Source organism: Equus asinus, chromosome 16 (genome assembly GCF_041296235.1).
Source record: "Equus asinus isolate D_3611 breed Donkey chromosome 16, EquAss-T2T_v2, whole genome shotgun sequence".
NCBI classification, from domain to species: domain Eukaryota; kingdom Metazoa; phylum Chordata; class Mammalia; order Perissodactyla; family Equidae; genus Equus; species Equus asinus.
This window is the reverse complement of record NC_091805.1, coordinates 48404125-48423546: the sequence shown is the minus strand read 5'-3', so window position 1 is coordinate 48423546 and position 19422 is coordinate 48404125. Positions and strand designations below refer to the sequence as shown.

Here is a 19422-nt window from a genome sequence, read left to right as displayed (position 1 = left end):
CAATGTGTACATAGATTATATAGTCGCATCTAAAGGCATGGAGTAAGGAACACTTGGGAAAACTTCAAGAGGAGTCATCAAACTTGACGATGTGCTCAGTTTTCACCCTTCTTTGTCTGAGGCCAAAACGCCCTCAGTGAACACCCTGGACAGAACACAGAGCTTGCCTTATTGTCGTTTTCTTAGGACCAAACTCACATCCTGCTGCATGCTAACTCCTGTTAGTCCTGTGGCTCCTGAGGGTACCATTGGGCAACATATTCCATCTTGCTACCTCGGTGACATTCCAGAGATGCATAAGAAAAGGACCTTCCCCAGCTACTTACAAGCCAGCTATGCTTTCTGGGACTCATATTGACGTTCAGATAAAACTTGTTTGTGGGATAAACTGTTATTAAAGTGGGACTCTGATGAATAGACCACAGGATTGCATAAACCTTGTTTCCATAGAAAACCATCTAAAATTCCCCATCCCTCCTCTAAAACTTATCTGTGTCTCTTATCAAGTGATAGTCCTTTGAAGAAATGCTCTGATAAACCACCTAAGGGGAACATCCGTAATTGTTTTGTGAGCCATTTTCCTCGTAAGAAACAACCAAAAATAGGATTATGGCCTGACTTATCACCTTAATTTAGCAGGCTAGCGTCCTGGAAGCCCCAGCAGACCTCACCAGCCTCCTGCATGTGGGCTCTTAGCTGCTCTGTGGGCACTGACGATGCTGCCAACACCTTTCAGGGTGACTTTGCTCACATTCTTCCTCTCCACCAGCCTCCCCTCTTCAGAGTTCCCTGAGGTCTCTCTCACTGCTCCAGCTTAAGTCAGCTAATCCCCAAATGGGACACCAGTCCACACACACTGATTTACGCCTACCTCTGAGAAACTGCGCTGGTCATTTTCATACCTGAAATGCTTTTTTTCCTGCTCCTGGCTCAAACTGTTTTCCAGTCCCACCTGCTCCATGGAGCCTTTCCATAATAAGAGCTCCTGGCGTCAGTTTCAGCCCTATAATTCTGACAGCCCCATATGCACAGCTATCTAATAAGTCATCCACTCGGATGTTTAAACAGCACCAATGATCCATTCTGCTGTTCAGCTAGAACTGGGTCAGTTTCCATTTTGGACTCCATTTCCTAATTCCCTTGTAACCTCCCACAGTGTCCGAAACATGGTGAATATTCCCTAAATGCTGATGAAGTACTAAAAAATAAGACCTCAAGGAAAAGCAGAATGTCTTGTATTGCAGCATAAGGTAATAATCGGGCACAAATTATTTATTCATAACTGTGTCCCCTTCGACCATCATGACTAAGCACCCACCATGAGCCAGTTTCTGGGCTAGGTACTACACTCTTAATTTGGAACTTACTGTATGGATTTCTCAATCAAACATGATCGACTGCAATGCCTTCTAATAAATAAGAAAACATTTGGAGGTGCCAGTCTTCAGAAAATGGAAAAATGAATAGCTGTGCCAAACGTGGTTTGGTTTTGCTTTTTAACTCCTCGCTGCAGCATGAGCAAAGCAGCACACACTGGACAGACACCAAATCAGCTAATATTCTGTGCTCAGGACATCCTAGGGAGCAGTGCATTTACAAAGCGCCCTCCACCCTTGACCTCCAGAACAGCAAAAGACAGCAAGCCACCTCAAACACAGTCGAGAATTCACTCCCAGACGGCTCTTGATAAGTCTCAAAAATATCCACATCCCCGATGAGTGAGAGAACAGCACTGGGTCAGCAGCAGCATCAGTAGCTGCACTCACAGTAGCCAGCGGGGCTGAGCAGCAGCCAGCATGCAGAGAGGACTGACGTCATAAACACAGGTTCTCACTAACAGTATGGAGGTTTTCAGAATGTATCCTTTTAGTGGCTATTGGAATGAGGTATCCAAGCTCATTTTGAACCTCCCCTCTCAGCCTAGGAGAATGAAAATGAAGAAGGTACTCAAACACTAGGAACAGAATTCTTAGCCAATTAAGGCTACTGATTGGAGATGTCTGAATTTCAGCTCTCCTACTCTTTAGGAAGTGGAAAATCCAAAGTAGTGTCAACATTTGGACACATCTAAAGATGTCTGTGTCTCTTCTCACTATGGCCGGGGGGGGGGGGCGGTATCAGGAAAAGGAAAGCCTGGACAGGATAACTGTCTCCCAGGCTCTTCCCCAGGCTTGAGGGCTAAATGGAGAAGAAAACGCAAGTCACACCTCTCAGGGCTGAGACTCGATTACTCCACCCCAACTTACTCATGGCTGATATCCTCAACAAAACCTGCAAAAAAAAAATCAGTAATAAAAAATAGTCTGTCATCTAGAAATGCCTATTGGTTTTACTGTTTCTCTAACTTTTCCCAGAAGTCTGTCTGAAAGCACAGTTAGCCTGGTGGTAGGGACATCTCAGTGACCTAGAGAACCATGAAGATGCCCATTTCACAGCACAGGAAATGGGCTAGAAGGAGGAAGTAGTTAGTTGCTGATACAATGACAGAACAAGAACTCCCAGAGCCCTGTGAAGCACCAACCGCCTGTCGCCTGTCGTGGAGAGGCGCCAGGCAGGTGAGGGATAAGAGGCACAGACGGGAGGAGTACTGGGGAAGACCGGCCAGGAGCCAGGGCTGGACCAGGCGGCCCATATGGCCAACAGCAGGAGTCAGCGTGGACTCAAAGAATTCTGGAGATGGAAGGGGGCCTTCAGGATCAGCTAGCCCAGCGCCTTACTTTATAGAGGCTAAGAGCCATTAGGCAACTTGTCCAAGGTCACAGAACTAGGGAGTGGAAGATCAAGGACCAGAACCCAAGCCTCTTGTTTTAAAAGTCAAGGAAACAAATGTTATCACATTTTGGCTAACTGTATCGATTCCTTTCTATGGTTCCAAACATATGTTTGACTCTCAATATCTGGACTAACGCAGAGAAGCAGAACAGTGTACTGTGGTTATAAGCCAAGACTCTGGAGCTAAGCCATCTGAGTTTGAACCCCAGCAGCTCTGCTACTTACTATGTGACCTTGAACAGGTTACTTTACCTCTCTGACTCGATTTCCTGATCTCTCAAATGGAAGCAATAATAGTACCTACCTCACAGGGTTATGAAGCATATAAAATGAGTTAATATATGGAAAGTGCAGTGCCTGGTGCAAAATAAATGCTATATAAAAGGTAGGAAGGAATTTCTCAGGGAGAAAAGAATCCTCATATTGGTTCCTCCCCAGCCCAACTCCTCCCCAACCCCCAATTCATCTTAGTCACAGGTTACTACATTTTCCCTACAACACCTGGAACTAATGCTTCTAAAAAGTCACACCTCTGTCTCCTAATCCATTCAGGCCCCTGCAGTCAGACAGTAGAGGAAGACTGGCCAAAATGACGTGAGAGGCAAAAACTCTGGGTAAGGGTTTACTTTGGCCACTGCCAGCCTGGCCTGCTACTCCTCAGACTGCCACGTGCAAGACCCTGGACTCACAAGTTACCTCTTTTGATCCTCCCCTCCTACCTTCCTGGCCCACCCACTCCCCTGTGCCTCTGAATTGGCTTTTTCAGCCTTATCATGACCTCTAGACCCTCAAACCCTCTGCGATAAATCAGGCCTTCCGGCCCCACTCACCTGCCCGTCCCACCTGGACTCCTAGGCCATCTCTGTGATGCTGTCGCAGCAGCTTACAGATTCCTGCATCCCTCATCCTTCCACTCTCATCTCATGCAGGGATCACACTATGTTCCTCCCTTGCTCCCAGGCTGCCAAACATGGTGGGATATAGTCACAAAACCAGGCCAACTGCCTCCAGCACAGACCTAAGCTGACCCTATCCTTCATGGCTAACCGAAGGCCTGCCACATCCCCACGGGGCCCATCCCACCCGACTCTCCTCTAGCTCTGACCCTGATCACGGCCTTTGCCTCAGAGTTCACCAAGAAGCCAGGCTACCAAACAACCCGTGTCAAGCACGCTTCCAGACCAGGGCTTCTCAAACTTGATGTGCATTCAAACCCTCTGGGGGGTTGGTTAAAAGGCAGCCTCTGATTCAGAGACTGCACTGGCCTATTTGCATCTTTCTAGATATATTACCTTTACTCTTCGTGACAAACCTGCAACAGAGGTATCAGTCCCTTCTCACAGATGTGGAAACTGAGGTTCAGAGAGGTTAGGAAACCTGTCCAAGATGCCCCTGGCTGGAGCACAGGATTTAAATGGAGGACTGATTCCGAAGCCTGAGCCCTATTTTTTCTCAACCTGAGTGATTTTCAAGAACAGAAATAGTTTAGAAACACACATGAAATGGTTTGTTTGTAACACAGACTACTGGAATCTTCCTAGCTGATGAAGATGGGAAAAAGATGGGTTATAAAACCGCCACGAAGCCCCTGAGCTGTGGCTTCCAGTGAAAAGCTGAAGACCTGAAAGCAGCATCAGAAAGTAGGTTAATTCCATAATAAAGGCCATATATGACAAACCCATAGCCAACATCATACTCAATGGGCAAAAACTGAACGCCATCCCCCTGAAAACAGGAACGAGACAAGGATTCCCTCTATCACCACTCTTATTTAACATAGTACTGGAGGTCCTGGCCAGAGCAATCAGGCAAGAAAAAGGAAACCAAATAGGGAGGGAAGAAGTGAAACTCTCGCTGTTTGCAGACGACATGATCTTATATATAGAAAACCCCAAAGAATCTATTGGAAAACTCTTAGAAGTAATCAACAACTACAGCAAAGTTGCAGGGTATAAAATCAATTTGCATAAATCAGTAGCATTTCTATACTCCAGTAATGAACTAACAGAAAAAGAACTCAAGAACACAATACCATTCACAATCGCAACAAAAAGAATAAAATACCTTGGGGTAAATTTAACTAAGGAAGTGAAGGACCTATATAATGAAAATTACAAGGTCTTTCTGAGAGAATTGGATGACGACATAAGGAGATGGAAAGACATTCCTTGTACATGGATTGGAAGAATAAACATAGTTAAAATGTCCGTTCTACCTGAAGCAATCTACAGATTCAACGCCATCCCAATCAGAATCCCAATGACATTCTTTACAGAATTAGAACAAAGAATCCTAAAATTCATATGGGGCAACAAAAGACCCTGAATTGCTAAAGCAATCCTGAGAAAAAAGAACAAAACGGGAGGCATCACAATCCCTGACTTCAAAACATACTACAAAGCTACAGTAATCAAAACAGCATGGTACTGGTACAAAAACAGGTGCACAGATCAATGGAACAGAATTGAAAGCCCAGAAATAAAACCACACATCTATGGACAGCTTATCTTTGACAAAGGAGCTGAGGGCATACAATGGAGAAAAGAAAGTCTTTTCAACAAATGGTGCTGGGAAAACTGGAAAGCCACATGTAAAAGAATGAAAATTGACCATTCTTTTTCACCATTCACCAAAATAAACTCAAAATGGATTAAAGACCTAAAGGTGAGACCTGAAACCATAAGGCTTCTGGAGGAAAACGTAGGCAGTACACTCTTTGACATCAATATTAAAAGGATCTTTTCGGACACCATGCCTTCTCAGAGAAGGGAAACAATAGAAAGAATAAACAAATGGGACTTCATCAGATTAAAGAGCTTCTTCAAGGCAAATGAAAACAGGATTGAAACAAAAAGACAACCCACTAACTGGGAAAAAATATTTGCAAGTCATATATCTGACAAAGGCTTAATATCCAGAATATATAAAGAACTCTCGCAACTCAACCACAAAACATCAAACAACCCAATCAAAGAATGGGCTGGAGACATGAACAGACATTTCTCCAAAGAAGATATACTGATGGCCAAGAGGCACATGAAAAGATGCTCATCATCGCTGATCATCAGGGAAATGCAAATCAAAACTACACTAAGATATCACCTTACACCCGTTAGAATGACAAAAATATCTAAAACTAATAGCAACAAATGTTGGAGAGGTTGTGGAGAAAAAGGAACCCTCATACACTGCTGGTGGGAATGCAAACTGGCGCAGCCACTATGGAAAACAGCATGGAGATTCCTCAAAAAACTAAAAGTAGAACTACCATACGATCCAGCCATCCCACTACTGGGTATTTATCCAGAGAGCTTGAAGTCAGCAATCCCAAAAGTCCTATGCACCCCAATGTTCATTGCAGCATATTTACAATAGCCAAGACATGGAAGCAACCTAAGTGCCCATCAACAGACGAATGGATAAAGAAGATGTGGTACATATATACAATGGAATACTACTCAGCTGCAAAACAGAACAAAATCATTCCATTTGCAATAACATGGATGGACCTTGAGGGAATTATGTTAAGTGAAATAAGCCAGCGAGAGAAGGATAATCTGTGCATGACTCCACTCATATGAGGAATTTAAAATTATGGACCAAGAACAGTTTAGTGGATACCAGGGGAAAGGTGGGGTCGGGGGTGGGCACAAAGGGTGAAGTGGTGCACCTACAACATGACTGACAAACATTAATGTACAACTGAAATTTCACAAGATTGTAACCTATCAATAACTCAATAAAACAATAATAATAATAATAAAAAAATTAAAAAAAAAAAAGAAAGTAGGTTAATTCCACCAAGCAGCACGGAGAAGACATCCAGAGGAACATGGGCAACTTTCAATGTGCGCAGAGAACGAAAGGGAACATGCACATGTGACTGGCGGGCCTGGGACTCGGTGGCCACTGTCAGGGCTGAGAAGGCTGATGGCTCCCCACACTCCTGCCCCCTGCACGTCCCCTCCACTTCTCCCTTCCCTCCTCCTCACCATCTCCAAATCCAAGGCTTCTTGTCATCTTTATCCTTCTGGTTTTGACCAATCCCTCTTTAACAAGTCTACTCACACCCATCTCTGCTTGGCAGTGATCTCCTAGTTCTTCTGCCATCCCACTACTCTTTCTAGAACCCCCGCCCCCATTTCCTGTCCCCTAATGTAGGCATTCCCAAGACCTTGCCCTAGACCCTTGCCTCAATCGTCTGGGTGGTGCTGCACTTTCTGGCAACACCACCAACCACATGTCTAATGCATCCTATCCCACCCTTGGAGGGCAGGCTCAAGTCAGCTCTGTTCACTGCAGAATCTCTGGCACTCAGAACAATGCCTGGCCTGGAGAAGAAGGCACTCTCAATATTCGCTGAATGAAAAAATGAGCCACATGCCATGTCACCAAGCTTATCCACTTCCACTTTCAAACCACTCATCCCAAGGCCAAGCTGGGGCTAAAGGGCTGTGATTCACAAGGTAAAAGACAACTGTCGACCACCGTCAAATCACAGCACACGCAGACACTGAAACTATCTGTATGGCTCTCGAGGAAAACAGCACTTCTGGTTTAGAGGCGGCTCTGACCTGTGAGGTCCAGGGCCAGAGGGCACTGGTATCATGACACACCTACAACACACCTGAAACCCATGCGGGCTCCTTACAACAAGCTGGGAAGTTCTGGCCCAGTCCAGCTCTAAACAAGACCAAGTAAGAGCCATCATCAGGATGTTCTCGGCTTGGTGTCACTGTTAAGGTCTGAGAAGTAACCCATCTGTCTGCACACTGCCTCTATTTCATTAGGATTCAAAAGTAGCACCCTCATTCCGAAATGTGCCCTGAACCCTTAAGCACAATTCTATTCTTCACAGTTCTAAGCCAAATTCATCCTAGAAAGAGCCACAGCGGCCAGTGTTTCTCCATTCCCCCGAAATACTCTGAGTGATGTAAATGCTTTCACTTTCCAGCTGCTTATAAAGGTGCGAAGCAGGATCCAATTAAGGTCCCAGAACATCATACTTAAACTTGAATCATGCTGCTCAGCGACCCCACAATCTAGCACAAACACTCAGGGAGTACTGTGGAGAAATCAGCATTCGAAGAACACACACGTGTACACAGTGCCATTATCTCTAGTCCACTGGAAATCGCATTGCTGGGACGCGACAGTGTTAACTACTGGGTCTCAGTCTGTTGTTTCGCAAAGACTGCAGTTGGTGTGGGGAAAAATATTCCAAGATCTGAAAAACCACTCACTGTGCCAACTGCAGCACTTCGCCTTTTCCAGAAGATAAATTATGAAGAATTTTTGCCAGTTCAAGTTATTTTCCCAAAGCAGAGAGTCAAATGGCAGGCTACCCTGCCTTTAAGAAACCGACGCGATTAAACTGAATAGCTGTGAACTGCCCTGACAGCTTCCCCCAACTTCATTTGATAAAGCGAGATGCGGACACACACTGACAGACAAGCACACACCATATTCAACTGCCAGACACAAAGCCAATGTGAAAATGTACCTTCAGTCTATGGGGTAAAACTCAGCTCGGCAACTCGTCACTGAAACAAAATAGCCAGATAAACACCGACCAGCCTGACTGCCTCGTAAGGAAGGACCACTGACAACTCGAGTTCTTATTCAGCAGGCTAATAAGAATAATTACAGCCAAGGCAGGCATTAATCAGCTTGGCAGATACAGGAATTCTGTTAACAAGGCTAAAATGAGTGCCAAGGAATCTCTGAAGGCCACAGCACTTCAAAGACCGCTAAGCTGGGTGGATTCGCTGGCGCTCCTCCTGCCAGCCTTCCTTTCTTCCCTCAGCTTCTGGAGGAAGCTGCATGTCGGTGCCTTTCCTCAGAGCAGGCGTGGTGACCTGCTGGGAGTACAGAGTTGTCTCCTCTGTGAGGTGCATCCTGGCACCGCCTCTCCCTTATGAATTGTCTGGACTGCACTAAGCCGAGACTCTCCTATTTTTAACCACACTTTCGCTTTCAAACCACTATCATCCTTATTTTGCCTAAACGACTCTCAAGCAAGGAACAGCACAAGTTTACGATGAACATCAGTCAACTTTTCCTTAGTAGAGGCAGAATGGAGCCCTGGGGTCAATCCTGGCTCTGCCACATAATAGCTGTATGACCCTGGACAAGAGACAACTTCTCTGGGCATCAGTTTCCTCATCTGTAATATGGAGAAAATAACAGTATCTTCCTCAAAGTGCTGCTGTGAGGATGAAATATGAGAATGTACATAGAGCCTGACACTTAATATGCACTCTATAAACAGAGCTATTATTACTCAGTGCCTGGCAGGTGCAGAGCCCTGTATGGAAGCTATAACAAAAAACAAAATATTTAGTATACAGACACGTGTACATTATACATGAGTGGCTGTGCCTGGACAGTGGGAAGGTGGGCACACTTTTCTATTTACCTTACACCCTTTATAACTGACACAGAGGCTGCTAGCTGTCCCTTCACATCTGTTCTTCTCTTCTTCCACAGCAGCTGGCACACGGCTGCCAGGCCACTTCGCATTTCTCAGCTTCCCTTGCAGCTAGTGTGGCATGAGACGAAAGTCTCTCAAATGGAATGTGTGCAGAAATAATGTGTGCCCCTTCCAAGGCTGGCCCAGGAAGGCTCCATATGTTCTCCTCCATGCTCTTCCCCTCTTTTATGGGGCTGGAAGGTCAATGATGACAATCAAAGTGATCTAGAAACCAGGGTGGAAGACAGCAGAACTGCCAGAAGCCTGGGAGCCAGAATGACTGCATGGAGCAGGGATCCCACCCAACCCTTCATCTGAAACATCCCCTGAGGAATGTTATGAAAGACACTTCTATTGTTCGAACCACTCCACGCTGAGTCTATTTGTCAGAGCAGTGTAGCTTACCCAACTAACACAATACCCTTCCATATTATTTGAATTTTAAAATACAGATGCAATGCTTTTCATTTAAAATCCATTTCAACAGATTTGCAAACTTTTTCAAAAAGACACAAATTAAGAGAATATCTTAATCCCTCTCCACAGTCTTCATACCTTCCACTCCCTAATTCATGCTGCACACCGGAGACCACTGACCTTCCTCAACACATCACCATGTTGTATTCCTCTCACCCTGTGAATTTCCAGTGGCTACCTGTTACCCACAGATAGAGATACACGCATGTATTCACTCAGTCAGTCAATATTTATCAAACATCTACTTTGTGCCAGCTACCCTATCAGTACCAGGGATACTATAGCTAACAAGTGCGACATGATCCCTACCCCTGGGGAATAAACAAGGTGGGGATTTAGACCAGGAACAGATAATTACCTACCGTGAGATAAATGAGTGCTATGATGGGAGAAGCACAGGCTGCCTGGCAGCCCCCACAAGGCCAACAAACCCACCCCTAATAGTCCAGACTTCTCAGCACAGCACAAACAGCCCTCCAAATCCATCCCAAACCCACCGTTCCTGATTGCTCCCCCATTATATCCTCCTCCTCCCACCTCCAGTTACATGGAACTTACATGCCATTTCTGAATGAGCCAAGTACTTTCACTCATCCACACTTACTGCTTTTCCCCAGAGCCTGGAATGCTCTTCTATCCTTTCTCTCAAAATTCTAATTATCCTCAAGGCTCAGCTCAAATGTCACCTCTTCAGCCAAATCAACGCCAATCTCAAGTCAAAATTAATCATCCTCTTTCTTGCTTCCTACCAGCTCCTGGTTTCTATGTCAGGCATTTCACTTTGTCCTGTGGCTAGCTGTTTTATTATCTGTCCACCCACTCCCACGGACCACACAGTGAGCCACTGTGTCTTGGTAATTTGTCTGGGACACTTTTACGGACAGAGTGGGTGTTTCCGAAATGCTGTATGGAATGGATGGACAAGACAGGTCAGACATAGGTAACAGAAGTGGAAATCTGCTCTATGAAGCTGAGTGGGTTCTGATGGGATGGACAGGTAGACTCAGTTAGGAAAGCTCTAAGGAGGGAGCAGGTTTTAGAGGAAAAAGGAAATAACACAGGCAAGACGAGAAGCAGGAGGGGCATTTCCAGGCCATGGGAAATGGAAAAGCCAGCGGTTCACATAGACCCTATGTAAAGGAAAGTAAGGAGGTTACTTGGAATGAAGTGTCTGAATCAGAGAAAAGACTAGAGGGAAGAGAACACAGGGTCAGCATATCCTTGACAAAAATCCCAGAGAACGAATGAGCAAAGGCAGGACACCCAAAAATGATCCTTTAGGAAAATGATGAACTTAGAAGGGAGGTTGGAGGAGAAAGTCAACCAGGAAGATGTGAGAAGTTATCTATATGGGGAACTATCAGAAGCTGGGCTAGGATAGTAGCTTTAGACACAGGAAAGACAGGAGATGCTCAAGTCTGCACTCTGGGAAAAGCCACAAGATTGAGCGACAGTGTGAACGTAAAGGTCAAAGAGAGTGACAGTAAGATTATGCCCAGGTTGCAATACAAGAGGAAAGATGATCCTGCATATCAACATAGTACGTTTCAGGAATCAGTACAGTGCTAGAGTGGCTTCCCAGAGGTCAAATTGAAGCCACACCGAGTGAGATTCTGGGGGGCAGAGGGACCAGGTGGAACATCAAGTTCAGGGAACTGACAGGAGAAAAGGCATTGGCTGGTGACACCACAGGCTTTCCCTATGTGTAGAACATGAGATGTCCAGCCAGGACAGGATACACTCATATACATCCAAGACTTCCCCAAGCTTGGCCTTCCCCTCTTCTATTTTGTTTTCCCCAGTCTCTGTTTGTCCACTCTCCCGTTTTCCCCCTTATCATAGTTCCTCAAGGGACTTCTACCTGACTCCATCCTCTTAACTGGTACACAGGTTATGAACTGCACAACTCTAGGGGGAGTCATTCACACAGACTACCAAGTGAATAGCAGCTCCCAGAGTTTGTGCAGTGCACAGTCTGTGCAACCATTGGCCATGGCCCCGCTTGACTCAGACACATTAGCCAATTAATGGGTGTGGATTATCCCTAGCAGTGTGTAATGAACGGAGAACTTACAAGGGTCCCTGAGTGAAAGAGAGAGAATAAAAGCACTAGGATCCGAGACCACAGAAGAGATGGTACAAAATTAAGTGAGAGATCTGGAAGCTTATTGTACATGATTGCAGCTAAATCAATGTGGCTGGATGAGCTCTCTTAGGGAGTGAGTTCCAGAAGACCCCTCAGAAGGAAGGAAGGAAATCCAGTGGCAGCTAGAACGGCTTGCCCACTGGCAGCAAGAATCATGGGGGTTGGGACAGTGTGGGTCCTGGAGCCAGCAGGGCAGGAGTGGCTGTGGAAGGCCTCCACTGGGACCCTCTGACCATAAGTGCAGAGTGGTCATTTACCCTATGTGCAGCTGGGGCCTGGTTGGGACTGACACCACACACCATGCACTTCCTAAAAGATTCAGATGTGCCTTCTCTAGAAGGGAGGGAGAGAACGCCTGGTCAGATGGCAGAATTCATTCTGTTCTGGTTGACAATGACCAAAGGCATCCAAGCATATCAGAGCATTTACAAGTCAGCCCTCAGGTGTACCACGGTGGGCACTTAATAAGCAGATGTATTTCTGTGGCTGATAATCACATGATTATGTTAATATACCATATTACACCACATGAAGATGGTGTCTGTATGTATGGGTGAATCGAAAATGGAGAGGAAAAAAAAAACCCACCAAAGATTCCTTGGGTTGGTGGAGGGCGCTGGGCCAAATAATCAAGAGGTTTAGGTTTAGGGAGGGTGGAAGAGAGGGGACAGTAAAGGAGGAAAAGTAACAGGTCGGAAAAGTTGGAGAGGCCAAGGCTCCCAGGTCTTTGTGTGTAAGTATGCAGCCAGGCAGCTTCAAGAACAGCTCAAGGAAAAGACTGAGGCAGAAGATGAGGCCACAACTAACAGGACGTTGGGACTCGCACACCGATTTCTATTGTAGCGCTCTGGGCCATCTGTGACCTTCGCAGAAGGAAGTTGGTGGATTCCCTCGCTTCCCTGGAAAGGCACCTCGGTGTGGGTTTGTGTGTGTGCAAAGCGATCCCGCCGGTCTGGGCCATGGCGGGTCATATCCAAGGGGCATATTTCCGCTCCCAAGCCGGGGACTCGGGCCGGGGACCGCAGCACCTTCCAGCCCCGGAGTTCAAGGTGAGCCGGGCTGGCGGGCGCCAACAGGTAGGGAGGGCTGGGGGAATCCGGCCCCGGGCCACTCCCCCCGGCACACGCGGGCGGCGAGGCTCGGCCCGGCGGAGCGGCGACTCGCACCCCGCGCGGCCGGGCCGGGTTCGCACTCGGCTCCCCGCGGCACCGCGGCCGTTCCCCGCCACCCGCCTACCCCGGCCGGTCTCCCGGGAGCGGCCCCGGCCCCCTCGCCGCCCCAGGCCGCACGCCGCAGCCGCGCCCCGCCGAGCCTCCAGGGGCCCGCCGGTCCCCTCGCGCCCCGCCGGGCCCCGCGCGCACTCACCCAGCGACAGGAGAGCCAGCAGCAGCGGCCTCGGCGCCAGGCGCCCCATGCTCGCCGGGCGGGAGCGACTGTCCCCCGCCTCCTCCTTCCCCGCCGCCTCTCCTCCTCCTCCTCCTCCAGCTCCGGCTGCTCCAGAGTCGGCGCTCCTCCGCCTGGGCCGCGCGCCTGCTCCGCTCTCCTCGCGAGCCGAGAAATCCCAGCGCTGGGGAGGACGTGCGCCCCTGCCCCGCGCCCGCCGCCACCTCCCGCCTCCAGCCGGCCGGGCACCACGAGCCGGGCGCCGGAGCCGCCCGCCGAGCCGAGTGTGCAGCCCCGACCGCTTCCCGAAAGCAAAAGGGAAGAACCGCAGCGCCCGCCCGCCCGCGCCTCCCATCCGGCGCTTTGCCAGCAACAAACACAAACTTTCCCAAGCCCCTCCCCGCTCCAGGTAACGGAGGAGGCGCCGGGCCACCCGCTTAAAGGGGAGGAGGCGGCGGAGCCCACCCAGCTCTCCCCTCGGGGCCCCCACCCCACCACTAACTTTCCTCCGACCTTTAAAAGTTGGCCTTGGAAAGACTTGTCTGGAAATCCCATCGCTTTAGCTCCGTTCCGGGACAGCCCGCATTCCACCACTCTGGAGTCACCCACGCGTGTCTGCTGTTCCCTCGGCTAACTCCCGGCGCGTTCACCCACCCCTCCCTAGCCGAGCACCCCACCGACCAGCCTCTGGGCCCTTCCTAAAAATGATTCAGATAGGATTGAAAGAGATGAAAGGATTTCAAAGGCCGTGGATTCCGACCTCTCCATGGTCCAATGGCCTAAGTGTTTAGGTGACTCGCCCAAGGACTCACAGCCGGGTGGCAAGACCAGAACCCAGCTCTCGCACCCTCTGCTCGCTGCTCCTGGCTGAGGGTCCTCGCCTTCCCTCCCCCGCCTCCTTCCCTCTCCAGGGCGCCTATGGCACTGATTAGAACACTTCCCACAATAGCCCCATGGAAAAAAAAAAAGTGTATTAATAGCTACAGTACTTCATGTGGAATGTACTCTTAAAGCTTTATATTCATTGCTTTAAGTGGACACAACTGGTTGCCAATAAAGACTCTTTTTTTCCCCACAATAAGGTTTTGTGCTTTTGATTTGAATACAAAAGGCCCAGTATTGAGAAAAAAATTTAGTGTTCATTGTTTAAAGCTTCTCAAGGATGATTCAAACATACAGGAAGCAAGGCTGGTGCCCCTGTCCCCTCAACACCACAGCCTTTCATTAATATATTGGAAACAAATCACAGATGTTAATGGGGAAACTGCCCAAATTGGGGAGGGCACTGCTTTTACCCTGACACATCCTGATTTCCATTAACAAGAGTTTCTTACTTCCACTAACAAATGTGTGAGCAGCTAGGTATGAACCCTTCTGAAAGAGACTCTTAAAAATTCATTCCTGGGTGTGCAACCATGTGAACGTACTTAATGCCAGTGACCTGTACACTTAAAAATGGTTAAAATGGTAAATTCTATGTCATATATATTTTAACACAATAGGAAATTTTTTTAAAAATTTAGTCTTGCCATCAAGCCTTTCTTCATGCTGTTCATCCAACCTGCAACTCCTTTCTGCTTCCCATTCCAGAGAATCCTCTAGAATTTCCCTGGTAAGTTTTTCAATTGAATTCACTCAAGCTGAAGTGCAAGCCTAATGTTAGGCCCTGGGAGATGCTGGAGCTACAGAGGAGAGTAAGACCTGGCCCCTCTGGAAGCTCAGATCTTTCCGTTTCTTAACGACCCACTGCCCTTCACGTCTAGACCACACATTTTGGCACTTGATCACATTCAGTCTAGCACACGCTATGGACTGAATGTTTGTGTCCTGCCTAAATTCACATATTGAAGCCCTAAGCCCCAGTGGTATGTGGAGGTTGGAGCCTTTGGGAGGTAATTAGGTCCTGAGGGTGGAGCCCTCATGAATGAGATTAGTGCCCTTATAAGAAGAGACACGAGCGAGATGGTCTTTCTGCCACGTTAAGGATACAGCAAAAAGGCATTTGTCTGCAAACCAGGAAAAAGGTTTCATCAGGAACTGAATCAGTCAACATCTTGGACTTCCCAGCCTCTAGAACTGTGAGAAATAAATGTTTGTAGTTTAAGCCACCCAGTCTAGGGCACTTTGTTATAGCGGCCCGAGCTAAGACAGCCCAACGTACATACTGTTCCCATCTCTGTCTCATAATGGAAGGGCCTGGGAAACTGCCACATTCTCGTTTTGTACCTCCCATGTCACTGCAGAGTCGAGGTTTGCTAAAAACTCTGTTGTTAACAAACAAGTGCAAGTCTAGGAGTGTGCGTGGCACATGATAGGTCTTCAATGAATATTTATAGAGTGAATTAATGCCAAGCACTGGGCTAGACCCTGGGAATCCAGAGATGAATCAGTTCCTGCCCTTAAGGTGCTTACAGTCTGTGCCTCAGGACTTAGTAGGTGTGACAGCATGTGCAAGGGGCAGGTGTGACACAGGGAGTGGTCAGTCCTGGAGATGGTTGTCAAGAAAAAGCGGGGAGGAGGCCGGCCCAGTGGCCCAGCGGTTAAGTGTGCACATTCCGCTTCAGCAGCCCCAGGGTCCCCCAGTTCGGATCCTGGGTGTGGGACGCCATGCTGTGGTAGGCGTCCCACATATAAAGCAGAGGAAGAAGGGTATGGATGTTAGCTCAGGGCCAATCTTCCTCAACAAAAAGAGGAAGATTGGCAGCAGATGTTAGCTCAGGGCTAATCTTCCTCAAAAAAAAAAAAAAAAAAAGCTTGGAGGGATGACTGTGAAATGTCTCAAACTATCAATAGGTATTCTGCTGTGAGATGTTGGGATGAGCTTAGAATAACTTTTGTATATTTAATATGGTAGGGATTCTTCTCCTCGCCCTCCCCACCCCAAAGTGTCATTAAATTAATGGTGCATCTTACAGTCAAGGAAATAACAGTGATTAGTAGTTGAAATGGAAAGAATAAATAAGATTGTCCAGGCAGGGCAAGTAGAAGTGTACTGACGTGGGTAGCCTGTTGGTGGTGGGCAGTCAGCTGTGTCATGGGAGTCAGCCCAATACAGCAGTTTTTGTAGCAGAAAATGAGCATAAATTAATAGCTCCAGACAGTTGGTCATAACCACCACACCCTCTGCATAGTCCTGACTACCAAAGGATAAAATGTTTCTAACTAAAGAAACATAGCACCTGCAGCAGACCAGCACAATCTGTGAATTCATGACTCTGGAATCTGATGATGCATTTACTATAAAAGGTATTTATTTGCCAGAGTGAGTAACCTTCTATACAGGTAAGGCTTTTGCCCCAGCCAATTGTTCTCAGCTTGGTTAGTCTACGGGCTTGCCTGGGGCGGGAAGCCTCACCCTCCAGCATCTCCGATCCACACCCATCCCCAAGGAAGTGAGTCCCGCTAAGGGTTTCCTTGCCAGATTGTAGTGACTCTCAGAGGCTGTGGTCACAACAGCCAGCCATTATTGTCTCTTGATTACACGTGTCTGTCTGCAGACACATTGCCCCTGAAAACCCCATGAGGATCCTCACTCTTCCCACCAAACAGGTTTTCCCGTGGAGATCAGAAAGGTCATGTTATTTTTGAGTTGAGAATGGAAATGCTATAAGGTCCCAAAATGAATTTGTGGATTGTTCTAAGATTCATCCGGACCTGGTATGTTAGCCCTGCCACCTCCACCAGCCCATACACACACACGGTCTCCAGGTGGCCCTCACCCTACTTCAGCCCAGTGGCAGGGGAAAGAGTGTGTTCCATGGCAATATTTCATTCCACTAATCACTTTCGTTAAAATAGTCCTTGTTTTGTTTCCAGGTGTCTAGTTCCCCTATTGAAGTTAAACAGGGGAATGTTAATCAAAAAGAAATTTAAGATTTAATCAGAGAATTAGAGAATGGAATTAAGAGTTAAAGAGGGAGGGGTGGGAGAGGAAGCCTTCATTTCCTGAGGAGTGAGAGTCATTCAATCCTGGTGAGGCCCTGGGGGAAGTTGTGGAATGCCCACTGACAAGCTTCAAAAAATGGTAAGGGGCCTTATCTGTTTGGAAAGGGTTAAGCATGAGCCTGCCAAGGGCTGTGCTCTGTGACCTCCAGCCTAGAAGCCTGAAATGGGAGATAGTGGAGAAAGTGTTCTCAGGTGACTAGAACCACCCCATTCCATTCCACCAGGCCGGAATCATCTCCCAGCATCCACCCTGTAGGGACAATGGGGTGAAAGAGTGTGAGGAGAAAATAAGAAAATAGAACAGGATGAAGCTTTTGCAATAAAAGCTCTCTACAAAAGTGAGGCAGGATTATCATGTTAAGAGTATACATGGCCCTTGGCCTGGAGGAGTTTATAATCTAGTTTAATGTATGGAAAGAAGGGGAGAAGACTGATGCCAGAAGAACAAAGGAAACTGAAAGAGAGGAAAGTAGATAAGAGAGGCAGAAGCCATGGTGTGTAGCGTTCTGCAAATAAGCTATCATCTGGGCTGAAGATGCCCCAACATTACACGGAGCATACTTGTACTAAAAAAGTATTCCTTGTTTATCTGAAACTCAAATTCAACTGAGCATCCTGTATTTTTATTTGCTAAATCTTGCCAACGCTCATCCAGAGAGGAGTTACCTTATATGGAAATAGGTTCTTCTGGAAAACTTGGAGAAGACAACAGGGAGCTCTGAGTAGTTATCTTCAGATTATTTTGAAGTTTTGCATTTCAGAGGAGGAACAGACTTGCTTGAGGGGGGTGGGGGGAGTTATGTTGAGTCACGGGGTAAAAATTGCCAAGAGACAGAATTGGCCTCGTTTGGATAACCAGAGTCAACTCGTTGATGAGGGAGCTCCGTTATTTGGTGAGACCCTCTCCTTTCTAAAAAGCATTCAGCATTCAGAGGTTAAATGCCTGCCTACCTGTAGGGTGGCCGTCGGGAAATTTATTAGGTTGGGCCCTAGACAAGCTGATTTTGAAGGAAGTCCTTTTCAACCTCACAATTGTCTGCTTTATCCCAGTCCAGCCAACTCTCTTCCAAAGTTAAATCTTTATCTGTGCTGCTGCTCTCTTCTCCAACTCCCAACCGTTTGGGCTGGGCTGGCTGTATGCCCTGCAGTGTTACAGAAGAGAGGAAGGTCCTGTGCAGATGCCATGGCTTTATTCTGAAAAGCCGGGATTACTACCCCTGCGCCCTACCTCCTCTCTACTGGAGAGGGCTCCTAGGTTTATTATTCTAAAGCCAAGCCGTCATTTTTGGTAGACATCTCCCCAGGTTTACCCACTTTTAGCTCACAATCACCCTCAGCAAGTCACTTAGCAGAGGGGTACATTTTGCAACTTTGTCTGTCTTGGAAGGTGCCACGGAGTGGCATTTTGCCAGCCAGCCACTTCGAGGTACTTTACTGAATGGCTTTTCTTCCCTCACTGGAGAAGCAGGTTTTGTAGCCCCTGGTTCATATTTTTTTCCTGGGCTAAAATTGTTGTATCGTGTTTTATGATATAAAGTTTGTGGGGTCCTGATCACCCATTTGCCTCTGAGTTAGAAAGAATGCATCAATACTTTCTGAGGAGAATCTTGGGCGCCCTGCCCGTGAAAACCCTGGAGGTCCCCTTCCGAGCCACGGCCCGTGTCCTGGTGTGGCCCCAGCATTGCACCAGAGGATGGCAGACCTGCCCCACCTGGGCCGATTGATGAGAAGAGCAGGCGGTTTTGTGCTTAACCAGCCACCTGGAAAAGCCACCATCCAGATGGTGATTTCAAACTTAGAGCTCCTCAATATTTTTAAAAGCTCAGCCGAGAGAAACAGTATTTATGGAAGATTACCTGAAGTAAACACAGTCTGTACATTCTTCTAGCTACCCTAAGACCTACCCCTGAATTATGAATTAAGTAGACCATCAGTGGCCTTGATACTTGGCTATATCATATCGGCACCCCATAAAGTTGCTTTTACGGAATTGCATTTTGTTATGATGCCATCAGTCTGTACTGAGGGATGTCCTAAGAAACAGCCCTGTGCACTTTGTCATTGTGTTTCCTGGAAGGACAGCTTTACAGATGCTCTTCATTACATCAGACAGCAGCCTCTCTACTTACGACTCATGGAGAAATTTTATTCTGTCTCAATACTACAAATAGTTGTGCTTTTCCTTAGCAGCTGACTTCTTTTTACCTTATGGTCTCTCTAAATATTA

The 19422-nt window shown here is 47.3% G+C and overlaps 1 protein-coding gene across 1 annotated transcript in view; it reads right to left on the bottom strand.

Moving 5' to 3' along the window:
- The window catches only part of PTGFRN (prostaglandin F2 receptor inhibitor), a 73148-nt gene extending 59367 nt beyond the window's left edge, over window positions 1-13781 (bottom strand). The window contains exon 1 of the mRNA XM_044748900.2: window positions 13233-13781. Coding sequence (XP_044604835.2) covers window positions 13233-13605 — 373 coding nt within the window. The 5' untranslated portion in view covers window positions 13606-13781. The remainder of the gene's footprint in view (window positions 1-13232) is intronic.
- Between the last annotated feature and the right edge of the window lie 5641 nt (window positions 13782-19422).